At 36.6% G+C, this 17,156-nt stretch overlaps 1 protein-coding gene across 1 annotated transcript in view; it reads left to right on the forward strand.

Annotated features, from left to right (window-relative positions):
* sntb1 (syntrophin, basic 1) overlaps positions 1-17,156 on the forward strand; it is a 32,696-nt gene that overhangs the window by 14,070 nt on the left and 1,470 nt on the right. The window contains exons 3-7 of the mRNA XM_055163556.1: positions 3,316-3,433; positions 4,163-4,252; positions 5,731-5,867; positions 6,416-6,612; positions 13,503-13,732. Of these exons, the coding sequence (XP_055019531.1) occupies positions 3,316-3,433; positions 4,163-4,252; positions 5,731-5,867; positions 6,416-6,612; positions 13,503-13,732 (772 nt within the window). The remainder of the gene's footprint in view (positions 1-3,315; positions 3,434-4,162; positions 4,253-5,730; positions 5,868-6,415; positions 6,613-13,502; positions 13,733-17,156) is intronic.

A 17,156-nucleotide genomic window follows, 5' to 3' on the forward strand; every position in this document is an offset into this window, starting at 1 on the left:
ATGTATCAGAAGAACCAATAACAGTGGCCATTACACAACTGACTCCTCTTCTGGTGAGTTACTATAGACAGTCATATCTTACATTGTTAGCCGAGTCTAGAGTCATGGTGGGAGCAGAGGGAGCAGGTGACTGTGGCAGTAACAGCAGGGTTCTTCACAGTATGACGTCTTCTGCCTCTTCTCTTTAACCTTGACGAGTCTATTAAAGGTTAAAATTGCCCTGGCCATATCTGTTTGAAGTGACAGTACCTCTGTGGTGCAGCGGAAAGAAACGCCATGGGCCAAGAACAATTCAGTCTCGAAGTACCGTTAACATTTGAAATTCAATTATGAACACTGCTAGACTATGCAGAGGGTAATGGTCACAACGGTAAAGACTTTCCTCACTTACTTTATGCATTCTGAGTCTCCTAATGATTCACGATGATGAATTTATGAGCACATTTCACAACTTTCAGGCACTGGTGTGAAGTTTACTGTGATAAAGCTAACAATAACTAACATACTAATAGTGCACTTCCTGCTTATAGGGCAATTAAATGCTTTATAATTAGATGCAGACAGCAGTCTTATTTGTACTGGGGCAAGAGGTTTTGTTGTTTTTATATACATATATATGTGTGTGTGTGTGTGTATATATATATATATATATATATATATATATATATATATATATATACATGAATACAATATGTGAAAACAATCGGGTACAGACTTTTTAAACTGTGTGTACTATTTCCATTGAGCCAGAAAGTAATCAGCCAATATCACTTAACATTATAGATCTACAGCAGAAATCAATACCTTTGTTGCTGGACCATTACTCTTTATTTGAAAGTGAAATTGATCTAGTATAAAAAACAAATAAATGTTAAAGTTTGTATTTTTCTGAAACACATTTTTATACATGAATAAAATGAATGCACGGTAGACTGCTGTTGGTTTTGTATGAAAGGTTAATGGAAATCAAGCCAAATGTCAAGCCAAAGTCAGATAGTGTAGATAGCATAACTGCACAACTCAGTGACACTGAGTTTAAATTTGTATCATTTTTACACATTTTATCACTAACAATTATTATCATGTGAAAACTGCAATAGTTTTTTTTTTCTATTCCTTTGAATTTTGGATGCATTAAAGCACAGAAATCTCACTGTATAAAGCCTTTGGTATTCGCCTGTAAAGTTAAAGAAATGTATAAAGGCTGTGGATGATTCTCTTCAAGGCCCTCAGACAGTTAGAATCCTTCATCATTATCATCTGTATTCTGTGACAGCTCCCACATCTATACACCCACAAAGTACAAGTCCAGCGGGAACAGCCCCCTTCATCAATCAGGCACTTTAATGTGGAAGAGGGGACACACTTGTATAATAATGCATTGTGCTATGTAGCTCGTTCTCGGATTCACCGCAGAGTTTGACATCAGCGATAGCTATAACCAAATGCCAGTCGATTTCTGTTTTGAAGACTCTGATTCATACTTGTGTTTTAGTTGAGGTGCTTCTGATGCCATATTGGTGCAGTTTGTATATTAAGTCATACTCAGGGAGCTTGAGTAAAGACACTGAAGCATGTTTTAAGACATTTAACAATTTAAAAAGTTCACTATGTCACTTTTCTGATAGAGGGCCTGATTATTTCCATGGACATGTTATTGCATTTCCTAGAATGCACCACAGTACAGCATTAGACTTATCTATATACATAGAAACAAGCAGGTGATGCCATCAGGCAAGTTACAGAGGTGAGCTTGCTCATGGTAAGAATGCTTGTGTTTCAAGGCAATTTTAGCACCCATAGAACTGAACAAATGCTAAATAGATAACCTAAATGCCATAGTGTAGAAGATTCCAGATAAATAACATTACCATGGAGATAAGTAAGTGGGGGACCCCTCACCAGAAAATGGACAATTGTGAATCTTTTTTAATATTGGCAGTCATTAAAATACCGGTCATTAAACAATAAAAAAACAACTGTATTGACAATATGTAATAGGTTCATGAATAGTATAGGACTAATAAAAGTATAGATGCATTGATTTATGATATGTAATTCACAATTAATGTGATGCTTTGTTGTAGAACAAGACATTTCCTAATCCCAATCAAACAGCCCATTAAACCTCCTTTCCTCCTCTTGTCTCTGTGCATAATTAGCATACGCTTTACATTTTACAGACTATTTTTAAAGTCGTGTTTTAGTGAGCACCTGCAGACGATGTGAGTGCTCTTCCACCAGGGTTTCCCCTTCCCCAAGAGAGAGGGAGAGGAATCTGCAAAACAAGCATGTCCAGATTACTTGAATTTATAGTTTCTTTGTTAAACAGAAAGTGGTGGTCAAGATTGTTTAATGATAAATTGTTTCCCACATGACGTAAACACTTAATTATATTGTGCATTTACTTGTATTTACTTATATCTACTTTGAGATTGTACCAAGGTCTGCCGTTTTGCTTATTTTTTCATTTTACCTTTGTCTATAGCAAGAATTTTTCAAATAAGTGGAACGCCTTGACATACTAATGTACATCACCAATAGTAGTCATAGATTTGAATAAATAATGTATGTCTGTATTTAAAAGTTCCCTGCTGAATCTGTGACTTTCATGCATAATGAGTACATCTAGTGCTTATACAACCAGCTACTACTATCAGCAGTGGGGTTACTTTCACTGTAGTCTATTATTTGAAGTGTTTTGTTTAATTTATATTCTTGAAATCAGCATTATCTTCTGACTCAGCTTCTGCCATTGAACATCTTAACAGGAGTCCCCTTGTACACCAAATACTTTCTACTTGACACTTCTCTTATGCAGATGTGTCAACTACAGTGGTGAGTCTGGGCAACACTTGATTATGCACTGTGAAAAGTTGCATTAAGTATCTTTTTAAAATTCATATACAGGGCACACAATCCAAAAGTCATCCAGCTGAGGCATTCTTGTGTGGGCCACAAGATTAGTTATGGAAATGTGGTGCAGACTGCATTGTGTCATCTGGTCCACAGGGACTGTTTTGTGCCTGTTGAGTTTTGAATTGACTTGAATAAAGTTTTAAAAAAATTTAATACAACTCATTTGATTGTTTTGACTGAGTGCCCATTTCCAAGTTGATGGTATAAACAAGCATCTGTTGAAAACATTTGGGACCTAACATGTTGACAGTCAAATTGAACTTGTATGAGAACAGCGGCATAACAATTTAAAATTCATAAAGTTATTTGCCAAAGGTTGTATAGTGTAAAGGTTAGGGGACAGTGTGTGAAATGGGAGGTTAATGCAGGTTAAACCTTTCTTATCTGTTTCTGCAGACAGCTGGAGCTGCACTCCCCTGACACCAGACACACCGTGGTTCTGCGCTGCCCAGACCAGCCATCTGCCCTGTCCTGGTTTGCCGCCATGCACTCTGTCACCACGGCGCTGGCCCAGGTGCTCCTATGCGTTCACTTACCTCACTTTTTATTGGTGCTGCATGTGGCAAAACTTTATTTCCTAGTGATACTGACTGGCCATTCCTGTACATAACCAGCCAGTCACCAGGTACATTTTGCCTTGAACGTTCCACAGCAATGCATTAAACTTATCTAACATACTTTTATTCAATTACAGATGTTTTATTGCCTTGAAAAAAACTCTGACATGTAATGTGGTGAGTGCCACCTGCTTTTTCCATGGAGATAGATACGTTTAATGTCACCCTGTGGAACATTCCTGGGAACGCAATTACTATGGAGACAAGAAGGTGGTGTAAATGGCAATGTTAAATTAAAAGCATTTTAGCTTTGTTTAAAAATACTTGTTTAAACAGCAATAAAACTAATTTAAATGGAGTTGGACAGAGATTATACAACAGGTAACAGGTAACTTTTGCAAGTTTTTTTTTTTTTTTTTACAGATAAAGTGTAATGTGACCACTTGATTTTGTACTAGCGCTGTACTGTAGTGTAACTTCTTTATTGCACCCTTTATTTAGGACATGTAATTTGTTTAAAAAGTGATTTTGCACATGCACAAATACAATTACTACTTTAGTGATGAATAGTTTGGATGTCTGTAACCCAGGAAAATGAGTTTGTCCTTCTGTGCATGTAGTGACTCCACTCTCTATCCTCTCTGTGTGCACTGAGCATGATCCAATCTCCCACTGTCTCACCACAGCGCGCACTGGCAGAGGTCATACAGAACCACGGCAGGACTGGCATCGCTGGCAGCAAGGAGATCAGACACCTGGGCTGGCTGGCGGGGAAGGTAGGAGATTTGCGTTAGCGCATGGAAGCGGGTGTGAAATGCATGCATTATGGAAGTATACAATGAGTTGTTTCGAAGAGTGACGGGCGCCCACGTTGCATTTGTCACATTTTATTAGTCTGTCTTGCACTGCCAGATTTTGATAGCTGCACCTGTTAGTTTTTGTCATTCATTTGCCGCCATTAAAAGTGCCCATTTAATCGCTCCCATTCCTACAATTATAAAATGGAAATGATTGGTATGCCTCAGTACAGCTTGTGTAGTCTGTTTGTATGCATAATTTCATTTATTATATCTTCAAAAAGAATTCATAGGTAAGTGTTTGCACAGCCACATACGCACACCTGCATCAAGCAGACATACAGTTGTTATAATTGAATCTGACAATAATTGATCCTTCCCACACACTGTACATCACTGTTACTTAGCAACATATTGTTATTATGTTAAAAAGCTGACCTATGACCTGTTAAGTCCTTCAGTGTGATTGGCTGAGGCAGAACTTCAAAGACGAGCTTAGGATTCCATAGCTATGCTGCAGATAAGCTCTATAATGAGAGTAGTTAAAGAGCATTGTAAAATAAAACTCGCGGCTGTGTGCAGGAGGTCTAAAGATTAACAGTGAGTTTTAAATAGAGTCAAGGGGGTCTGACAGAGGGGGGGTCTGCTTGTTAGAGGCACCAGTGGGCAATAACTGATCACAGGAAAAAGTTAACTGCAGGTTTGTGTTTTGTGTTATTTAACTTTTGCAGTGCCCTGAATTTTTAATTTGGAGGAGTGCAGGTTTTGTGTAAAAAATATTTCATTGTTACTAGACTTCCCCAGTGAGGCAACATTTATTTGTTCTAAAGAGAAAATCTGCTCCTGTTTCCCTGCTGAGTAGAAACAAAAGAACTTTTAACAAGAATGTCTTCTCTATTAAATAACATTTATCAACTACATCTCTATTTTGTCACACTAAAAGCACTAATTAATACTTTAGTGAAGGACAGACGTCTGTTGATTTAATTATTTCAAACAAAAGATCTGAGTATGCTTTGATTTCTTAAGTATATTAAGTTATGAATTGGTACTTGCAGAAACTTGAAAAGCTTAGACCTTAGGGGAACTGCTTTCTAAATTGTTATAAGATGTACTTGTATGCTGGTGTGCTCCTTCAAAAGATAAGAGTCTCAAGTGGCCACAGTTTTAAATAAAATTGTAGAGGTAATAATATCAAAAAGATATTAAAAATAAATAACTCAACGGTTGCAATTTAGACATATCTCTTTTTTTTTCAAACCTAAAATGAAGGTGAACTATGTAATTTTTTCTGGTGGAGGATCCGTCTGATTAAATCTACCTCCATCAAGACAAGCAGGTGATGCCACAGGGTCAAATTACACCAGAAAAGTTACATAGAGCATCTTTAATTCATGAGTAAATCCAGGTTTGCTTAGATCCTGTGTTCTGTCTCATTATTTGTGGTTGTGTTGCAGACAGAGAGCGAGAAGCAGAGCTGGAAGCCGGTGCTGGTGGTCCTCACTGAAAAAGACCTGCTGTTATTTGACAGTCTCCCACGAGGCCGAGACGCTTGGCAGAACCCCACACACACATACCCTCTGTTGGCCACGCGGTACGTCTCACACACACATGCACTCACACACACACAGAATAATACATCCACTACTGCTCTGTATTCAGTCAATTGTTTCATCCTCCCATAGCGGTGTGGTTTAGATTTTCAACATCTCTGTATTGGAAATATGGTGAGATAGAACAGGGGTGGTCAAACTTTATTTGTTGAGGGCCACATTATGAATCATACAAAGCGCAGGTTTTCAAAGCAGTAAATCATTCAAATGGTTCAATTTAGATTTTTAATTGGGCCACCACATTCTTACTTGGGCTTAAAATCTTAATATCCAGTCTGTCTTAGATTGAGAATGTTTGCTATTGAGATTTAGAGGCTGAAGAGATTCCAAACAGATAGACAGACAGTGAGTTAATTATTGCGTATGCCTTTGTGTTAGCACTGCAACTTACTCGTTCTTACTCAAGTTTACCCCACCGTATTCTCAAAGTTTTTTTAGTCAGAAGGATAAACTTTCAGTGAATCAAACTACAAAAGACAGTCTGTTTTGTCTTTTGGTGAGTAACAGAACTGAATGTGATTTGACACAGTCTGGTGCAGTCTGGCCCTGACCTGGGCTCCCCTCACTCGGGCACAGAGCTGTACTTTGCCACTCGGACTGGCACACGGTTGGGCATCGAGACGCACCTGTTCAGAGCTGAGACCACCAAAGACCTGTCTCTGTGGACCAGGCACATCGTCACCGGCTGCCACACCTCTGCTGAGATGATCAAAGAAGTTTCCACCAGTGAGTACAGCACATATAACCCATGCTCAATCAATAATTTAATCAATAATAATAACGCCTTACATCAGTGTTGACAAAGCCTCTCACATACACTTCAGTTAATATAAATGAACTGAATATGGATAAGAAGCTAATGCCATATTTAACTCATGTATGTATGTATATAAAATTAAGTAACATAATATCGCTGTTATATGTAAATTTGTATCTCTTACGTGGTGAATTGCACTTCTGGTTAGAAGCTAAACTCCATTTTGTTGCACTGTAGTTGTACAAGTGTAATGACAATGAAGTCGAATCTAATCTAATCTGATCTAATCTAATCAAAAAGTTACAATGTAGTCATTATCCAGTCATTCCCTAGTCTGTGGTAATAAGGTTTTCTGTAGAAGTACACTCACAGAAGGCAGGGTGGATGAAGTGTCTTGCCCATGGGCACAACAGCATTATTATCCTGTGTGTGTGCTCACTGGGCCAGATCTGAGCCTGCAGAGGGAGTGGAGTGGATGCAATCAGTTAGAATTTGTTAACCCAAAAAAGCCAAGTAAAAAAGAAAGTAATAAAAACTGAGAAACCATAATAAACCGTACAATTTATTTATAGAAGACGTGCTTTTGTCTGCTATATAATAATCTGTCTATGGCACACATGGATCATTTGTTTAAAGAATACTGAAACATGCATGAATCACTCTAAATATAACTTCAAGTAGGCAAATAAGAAGAGAAAACAATTACATATGGCAACATAAGAATGTTGTAATATGGGTGTGTACTGTAGCTTGGCTGGTCACTCCTATGAGATGCTTTCCTCATACGCGCTCAGGCCTGTCCTTGCAAAACATATGCTGCAAGATTTAGTGGGCTGCTGCAGTAAGTCTTGCCTCAGGTCATGTAAGCCTGAAATAAAACCTAAATGCAGTGGATAAAAGCAAAGATACACATGCTCTGCACTGGAATAACACATGTGATATAATGTGACAGCCATATAGAAGCATGGACAAAGCACTTCCTATTTTTGGAAAGGAATGCCATGCTTTATCTTGTTTCAGTCTGCTATTTGGCACTGGGCATTGGTTGTCCTGGGAATTACATACACAAGTACTATCCCTCTTTGCTCCGTCCCTCCCATGGCCCAAAGCATCCTGGGAACACGCAGGTCCCCTGGGGCATGCATAGTGCCCATGGAACACCTCACCAAATTAGGTTTTGCCTTTTTAAATCAGAATATGTGAAGAGCTGGTCGTGTGTAGGCAGAAAAATCCCCTTTAAATCATAGATGTGTGGACTTAGGTGAGAATGTTATACTTTAATGAGAACAGCAGGGCCCCAGTCTGTGCTGGAGAGTTCAATTATAATGGAACACTAAGGTGGGACATAAAATAGGATTGTACATGTCATGGTACTCGGCTGGAAAATGACTATGACTGACGTGAGATAGGGTTATGACCAAAAGCAGAGCTCAAAACAAGAGTCAGTTACCAAGCAATACTGCTGTTTTAGTATTTGCACAGTAAAAAGTAAGAATTTGGTTTCGGAATTGTCTGAATATTATACAAATATTTCAGTACAAGGCTAAACTTCAAAAGAATTTCAATAATATTTAGTTGGCATTGCAGAAAATTAAGCATTTTTTGAATGGGATATCATAAACCATGTGTGAAGTGAACATTTTATTCTCGAGGTTTGTTTGATATTGTTGTAGTATGCTGTTTTTTAAATATGTGTTAAAAGAAAGTAGTCAAAAGTAAATAAGCAGTTGAGAATCAAACTGAACAAAATCAGAAATGAAATACTACTGGATCTTTCCTGAACAGTTTTAGAATGACCTTTTTATATTTTATAACTGGCATAAAACTGTATAATAATAAAGAAATTATTATAATTTATAGAAATTTACTGTTGTTTTGTGTTATCATCATGTATCAAATCAGGAGTATTTTACACAGTACATATGTGAGGTTTTGTTACGAGCTGCATAAGTTAAAGAACACCACACCGCATTATGACTAATAATAGGCAATTAGTGCTCAGTCCTTCACTCATAAAGTTAACAAACTATTCAAAGTCATTACAATCATTATTGGATTTATCAACTTTTCAGTTTCAAATGTTTGAAAAGTCCACTCCAGTGTAATTATGCAGTGAAAGAGTGGAAGAGGATTGACTCTCTTTGCTGTCATGCCGTTGACCTTGTCTGTGTTTGATCTGAGTATCTCTCTGATAAATGTCTGGGATGGTTTCACTGCTCATGATGAAGATGTGCGGCTGCTCACATAGATCAACTCTCAATCACATTCTGGGCACAGGGCCATTCTCACACAACTTTTTAAGAGATCTGCTATTCATTCTGGTCTGCAATCACATTTTAACAGCACTTGGCTTTGCTATCACTTTATATGGCACTGATCATTCTTTCACTTGTCCAGACCACATCTGCTACACGTAAATTTTTGCCTAAGTTGTCATAATTAAACTAGTTAAATTAGAGGATAAATATACTTAAAATTATGCCTTAATAACATCATCTCCAAATAGCATCTGTTCTGCTGAAAAATGTTTCTTCAATGAAAGACATAATTAAATGAAAGACTTAAATGACTAAAATTTCAGTCATTACAGTGACCGCCTACGCCCCCATTTCTAGAACTGCATATTGAAAGTTTGCAAACTTGCTCAGGGCTAATCAGCTATGTGTTAACTAATGACAACAAGACCTATAATTTTATTTCAAATCTGCTTCTGAAACATTATAAATCGCAAAAATTCTTGGGCTTAAAACAACCGCGTTGTAGATATTAGTTAGTACGTAGCTGGTTAGCCTCTGCAAGTGCCCTTGAACTTGAAAAAAAAAAAGTGTATGGAAAAAATGAATGGAAAATTTACTTCCAGAAGCAGACCAGGCGCTCACTTTGAACTCCATTAATTCTAAAGAAAAGGCACAAAATATTATTACTCTATTACATCTGCAATAGAACCAAACAGTTCCAAAACTATTCAGGAAAGGCCCAATCCTGTTTCATTACTGACTTGTTCCAATCAGTATGTTGTTTTAATACTAATTAGTAGTGATTAGTATCTGGGTATTGATAGTTCACAGCTTTATTACTGATGCATTTCATATCCTCTTGTTTGTGCGACTATAGACATCCCATTAGTCTGGCAGAAAGAGTCAGATCGATCTCGAGGTCAAATGCACTAAAGAAACAGGTAAACAGCTTAATGACAGTGTGTGTGAGAAGCACTTAACCGCGGCAGCTGTGCAGAACTGAACCTGTTGACCTACTGCGACTCCCCAAGTCTCACACAGCACGGTGCAACCTTTAAAGAGCAGCTAATGTCATTTAGAAGTTGTAAATAACTGAAGGAATTGGGTTTTTGTCCCATGGTGACCCTAAAGCATTTCATCTGGAGCTATGTCAAAATTCTGTCTTCTCTAATTAACATCAGTCATCTCTAAGTCCTATCTAATTTCTTTTACTGTTAAGTCTACTCCACTCTCCATCATCGAGCTAAAAGAGGCTTTTGTGGCTGCCCTGGAAAGCCCCTGTGTATTCTCTCTGTGTGTGTGTGAGGGGATAGTATGAAACCTGCAGGGTCCACGGCTCTCAGGTGGACCAGGGCAGACCAGGGTAGGATTTCACTGCAGCACAAAACACTTTCTATTGCTCTTTTATGTAGCTGCTCTGTTCTGTAACAGTTCTTAGTACGAGACTCAGTTCTGCATTCTGGGTAAGGATCAACAGAACATTAAAGCTGCTGTTTTAAATGCAAAAGGCATACTCGCTACACAACATAGCAAAAAGAAACAAGATAACTAATGGTAAATGCTTTTATGCAAAATATTTAGTTTTGCTTGTATGAGGAGGAAAATACTTGTGCTCTGTCTTCAAAATGTTCAGCAGCAATTGTCACATTTTTATATATTTTCACCTTTAAGACCCATAAAGAGCTCTATAGGGATTCTGTTTTCAATATAGGGATTTGTCTAACTGTTTTGGTCAGTAACCGATACTTGTCGATATTGAGATTAAGATGGCAAGGCTCACAAGATTAACTTTTCACTTTTGTAAACAATAATTACAAAATCTTAAGACTAGTCTGTTTAAAAAGATCGATTCAGTACTAACTAAAAATGATACATGAACATACAGAGACTGGAGTATCTTAGAAACAAATTGTGGTGGGATATTTTTCAATCTCAGACCAATATACATTATACTGATATCTGCTTTGAAAATGATTGATATAGATATTCACAATAATATACATCCATTGGAAACTATTTGTCACTGAGGTAAAAAACTGAAAAAGTGTTTTTGAATAAGAGCAATGAGTTTTATTTCTGCCTTAAAAATGTAAAACATACAAACTGCCTGCTTTGCCAGAGCATTTTATCATCTCTATCATTTACAATTAACTTCGTGCTTGAAAGCTATTACACTGTCATTTTCAAAAACGACAGACAAACATAAAAGAGGTTTGAATATAACATCGCTGGACATAATGTGCAGATTGACGCAGAAATAATTGCTATTCTAGCTTTAAAAAAGTATATATTTGTAGCATGCACACATCACCTCAAGCCTTTGGCAAACAATGTGGAGATAACAGCTTACTTTCACACTGGCGCAGCACGGGAGATCAGATCAGACAAGTTGAATGTGTAAATGTTTTAAACTTTAGGTCTTTAAGTTTGCAAAAGGAGACACGAGAGGGGTATCTCTGCTGTCAAGACTCTGAAAATCCCACTCTGTCACACTGTGGAGATTAGACAGGTTTGTCATAAAAAGTGCAGGAGATAACGAAAGAGAAATGCTATAGAGACAGTGTTTTCAGCATGTGACAGCCCCGCTTAAAAGACAAGTCTATTTATGTTGAGGTAAACTGTAATATATGTAGACAGGAGGTGTAGATCGAAACACAGGGCTGATGAATACATTTACCTTTAGAACAACCACACGGTAAACCAAGGACAAAGCTAACAGATGGTACGGTTTCATTTTAATTATTGAAAATGAAACAAGTTTTATTAATGTCTGTCTAAATATGAGTACCTGTAAGTGTCATTTCCTTAATAGAGTTCAAAGCAGATTTTAAAAAATGTCTCATGTATTTGTCTGATGAATGAATAATAGGGATGTAACAATAACCGAAATATCGTGATATTGTATGGTCAAAGTTCTCACAATAATGTCATTGACCATCACAATATATTGAATTACAAGTCTTTTTGCTTAAATTAAGAGTTATGGGGCAGCAATAGCTAAAAAAAGACAGAGGGAACTACATAGACCATGATCCTTTGCTCCATTTCAGTGCAGACTACATGAAGAAATAGCATTTCTATGCACTTTTAAGTCTTAGTTCTTTGGATTAAGTCTTGTCAAGGCATTTTAAGAGGAAAAAGTAACACATTAACAGTTTTGTTAGCCTCCACAAAATATCGCAATAAATATCGTACCGTGAGATTGGATATTGTTATATCCCTAATCGTGAGCCTCCCCACCATATCATGATAACAACTTTCACACGATAACGCAATAGATATCGTACCGTGAGGGTCATACCGTGACGATATGGTATTGTGAGACTTGGATATCATTGCACCCTTCATGAATACCTGTATGACTACTGCCCTGTCAAATTGCTAATAAGAAACACAGCTACCATACACACCTACTGTTACTTCCACCAAAATCATTTGATTTTGAACAGGACCACCAATAATATAGCCCTGAAATCTGCCCTTGAAAAAGTGGCACAAAACCTAATATTTATTCAATATTACTGCTTCACCTTGGGACAAAATCTTTCCTAACTCACCTTCAAACAGGGGCCAATGCCACAGCAATGAGATCAGCTGAGTTATGTAAAAGATTAATTTTCAGAGGTGGGTAGCCAAAAATCACGCAAAAGTACCATTACTTCAAAATAACATTACCCAAATAGTAGTGCAAATGGTGGTTGTAAATCGAGTCATACTACTCACTACTTCCACTACTGAAGTGGAATAATTATAAGAATAACTGTCTGGGCGTACCATCTAATTTCTCATTTGAAGTTAATGTCATTAGAAGGACAAGTCATTACACAATGCACAAAAGAGATTCAAAAGGATATACCAAATACATTCAAAAATCTAAATCATATATTAAAAGGTGGACTATCTAACTTTTCAATTAGGAGCCCATCACTGTCTTGTTTCTACAGATATGTAATTGCTCTGCTTCAAATGTTCCACAGTATGACATTAAACAGATCTACCTTGTATGCATTCAATTACAGGTGGTTTTACTGCTCAAAAATATTAGAAACAGGAATTCTGAGAGTGAGCGGGGTTCCTTCTCTACAAATCTGGTTTGGTCTCCATGATGATAGAAAAGTTTAATGTCATACTGTGAAATATTCCAGAGCAAAGCAATAACATCTCCATGGAGAAAACCATTTGACGGGCCCTCCACCAGAAAAGTTACACAATGCACCTTTAAGGAGCAGTGCAAGAAACAACTGAATATGGCACATAATGTTTTTTGTGAAAAGAGTAACCAAAACTTTTACTCAAATACAAATTCTACTATACTGTAAATATATATCTCAAATAGGAGCCTGAAACGACTCTAACAAGAGTAAATAAATAACTCATGTACACTGAGTACTACTACCCACTTCTGCTTTTGCCTGATTAGCGAATGAACAATGACCAATCCTGCATATATTATTATCAGTGTGTGTTGGCATCTGTGATTTTCCAACACACGATCAACAAAAAGGCACTTCCTATTCACTATTATTAAAAAAAGCAACATGCAATTTTCCTGCATATATAGGATGTGTTGTTGATTACTAATTACAATGTACTGACATTCAAATTGCCATGTTGTGTGGCAGGTTGTCTCTTCCAGGGGCAGGAGTGCAGACTGGTCATCCATTATGAAAAGGGCTTCTCTGTGGTGACAGATCCAAAGCGTCTAGACCATGACAATGATGAGATCCAAGTGGCCCAAACTCCAGTCAAACCTCGTGTGCTACTGTCGCACCCATTTGAGAGGCTCAAGATGTCCTCAGATGATGGAATACGTATGCTTTTCCTTGACTTCGGCAGCAAAGAAGGGGAGATTGTAAGTCATCGATATGAGAAAGTATTGTATAACTCACATTGTTCAGTCTGTGGATAAGAAAGGAGTCTACACTACACTTTTTACTCATAGTAAAAAAAAAAAAAAAAAGATCTTACTGGTGATGTGACAGTGACACAATATTCTTTCAGCTATAGATTACAAAGAGAATGATTAGTGTTAAAACTCATTTATAATTGTGCCGCATGGAAATCTGGCTCCAGCGATAGAGGGGTATGTCAAACCCATGTACTGATACTGCAAAATAATGACTCCATAGAAGTTTAAAAAAACAAAAACAAAAAAACAATTTAGTAAAATGAGTAAATGTCTGAAATACTTTTACAAGTTCTAGCCAATGTAAGTAATAATACTACTACTAGTAAAAGATCACACCACGTGACTGAAGCAAATATTAATACTATGACTTTCCCTGCTATAAATACTCCTAGAGGCTACCTGTACAACCCCAATAAGTCGAGTACTAATAGACTAATAAATATACTACTTTAATACCACAATGTTGAGACAATACTTCTGCTACTACTATTAATTGCAACGCTGCAATTTTGAAGCCAGTATTTTAAAATACCTCAATGTGCTCTTTATACACATATTAGTTAGTTACCCTATATCTTAGTGTCTTAGTTACTTTCCAAATGTTTCCTTAGGCCACTGTTTACAAAATCATATTCTAGCACAGAGTAATTAAATTATAATAAGTACAAAGACATCATTTTTAAATTTGTATTTCATGTGATACACTGAAAGAAAAACATCAAGTAATAGTACGCTTTGGTGTGGTCTTGCATGACTCTCAGTAAATAGAACAAGTTCATAGCTTCTCAGGAGGTTTAGAGGGGCCATTGGGGAAATGAAGCAAAAATATCAACTAAAAGAGCCGGGCAGAGAGTGGAGGAAAGAAAAGTAAATTACAGCACTACATCAGAAAATAACCCTTAAATAAACGCATTTCACTGCAGCTTGTTGAAGCTGCTGAGAGCTGTTGGTGTGGAAAGAGCTTTCTACAGAAGCAAAAACTGGCCTGTCACAACATAGTTGGAGAACTTAATCTGTGAAGACTTGGGCCTTGTGGTTTGCCATGAGATTGCTTATTTTCTTATCAAATTTTAGTAGTAGTAATTTGTAATTATGTTAATGCAGCAATTGAGGAATCATTTTAGAGCATTTTATTATCTTTCCTTGTATGCTGTGGTTTCATTATATTTAGTTTTTCACTTTTTTTGCTGTGACCTATTCAGTAATGGACGGTACCTTTTTGTCCTCATATTTTGTACATTTTGTTGAAAACATTGTTTTGTCTTTGCATGAGCAATTTTGAGACAAAATCGCCCTTTGTCTGAATGACTGAATGGTGCAGTTTGACAGTGTAGGCTGTAGAAGTTGTAGCAGCAACTGAATCAGTGATAGTATTTGTGGCAAAATTAGCTTTGCATTAAATTCTTTCTGAAATGAGAATGAAGTTTACCTATACTTTATTAGATTTTGTTACATTTTTGTTGTATACTTCAATAACACTTTATTAGTTCAAATGAAGCATGAACACAAACTTAATTCATATTAAACAAATAGTTAAAATTATGCACGATTTAGGCTTAGTAACTACTTAATACTATAACATCAATCCCTTAATATAGTATTTACTAAACCTGAATCATTCTTAAGAAACTATTTTTTTCATTATGAATTAAGTCTTTGTTTATGCTTCATTAAGGCATTTTTTAAATGAAATGTTACTAAAGTATACAACAAAAATGAATGGTTTATTAAGGCTATTTAATATGTCATCATTATAAAGTGTTACCTATATTTCAAATGAAATATTAATGTTATGTAACAGCAACTTTAACAGTTAATCTTGCTTGCTACATCCATCGGCTGGTGGCAAGTTGGGCTAATTTTATCAGTGTCTTGGTACATGGTAGTTAATTAAACAAGACTTCCTCTTAGAGCGCTGTGGTTGTGGATGGCAGAAGAAGTTGGCCACCTCAGCAGAACAGATTCTGGTGCACTTTTCACCGCTCCCATTCCCATCTTGGCTGTAAACAGTTTTATAAAGTCCCAGAGTATTTAAGGAAGCGGCTGATGGCTCATTAACTCTGTGTCTGAAATGTAATCAGCTGGGTATTTTTCTCCACACTTTCGCCACTGACGTTATTTGGCAGGAAGTGTATTTGCCTAATTTTGTGAGAGGCAGTCATTGACAGCTTATCATCCCACACAGAATGAAATTATTAAAATACAAATGGATTCATCCAAACCACATATCAAGCATTTGGTGCTGAACTAATATAGAGACACAACTGCAATATGTATGGTATAAGCATATGGTATTTAGTCCAGTTAAAACACTGTCCACTCCAAACGCCTAGCTTTGCCTATAACTCATTTGAACACAACAGTTGTTTGACATAAAATGGATAGTTTATGACATTATTCTTATGGGATGGGTAAAAGTTTTTGACTGTGTTTTCTCATTACTCAAAGAATAATGACTATAAAAAGTATGTTTAGTAAGGAGAAATTCATTTCTGTCAGGTGGACAAAGGTTTTTAATCAAAGACATTTATGACATTTATGCTATGGATCCTACCTGGACGACTGTGGTTTTACACAATTATCTTTAGTAATATTAATAAATAGAAATAAAATACTTTGATCAGTGGCACTCAAGCTTTTTATATCCAAGAAAATCATTCCTAAGTACATCTAGATCTAAACCAGGCCTCACACAGGACTATTGCAGGTCTAAACCAGTGTTTCCCAAAGACTAGGTAAATTTTTCTGGGGTCGTCTTGTCACAATCTGCATGTAGATCTGTGATATACAGTTTTGACACATGAGACATAATTATTTTACTGACTATTTTGTTCCAACATTGCTGATTCAATTATGGATACCTTTTATTGCTGGTTCAATTACTGTTTTACATTGTTTAAAACTTGAGTAATACTAATCACGATCACTCAATCAACAATAAAATATCCTCTTTAATGTTCAATAATGGTCAAATCCACCTTTATTTTGTGATTTACAAATAATGTTTATTAACTTGGGTCACGAAGGTTTATGACTTAAAATATAGGTCCCCAGAAAAAAAGTTTGGGAAACACTGATCTAAACTAAACAGGGACTGACCAAAAGCAGAAAAAAATGTGAATTAAACTCACTAAACAAATGTTTGAACTCCATAGGAATTCTCTTACCACCTGAATACTTAATAATAACTTTATGCAAACATTGGAATCAAAAACCATTATCTTCAATTACCATTAAAGTCAACTGTAGTAACACTATATAGATGAGTTGCCTTTCCTCCCCCGAGGCTGCTCTGTTTGAATGTCACTATAATCTCCAGCCTGTTCTCTTCCTCATGGGAAACTCTCACTGAAACTTGGCTTCCAGT

The sequence above is a fragment of the Boleophthalmus pectinirostris genome, unplaced genomic scaffold (genome assembly GCF_026225935.1).
Source record: "Boleophthalmus pectinirostris isolate CB_2022bp ecotype Guang Dong unplaced genomic scaffold, ASM2622593v1 HiC_scaffold_6, whole genome shotgun sequence".
NCBI lineage: Eukaryota > Metazoa > Chordata > Actinopteri > Gobiiformes > Gobiidae > Boleophthalmus > Boleophthalmus pectinirostris.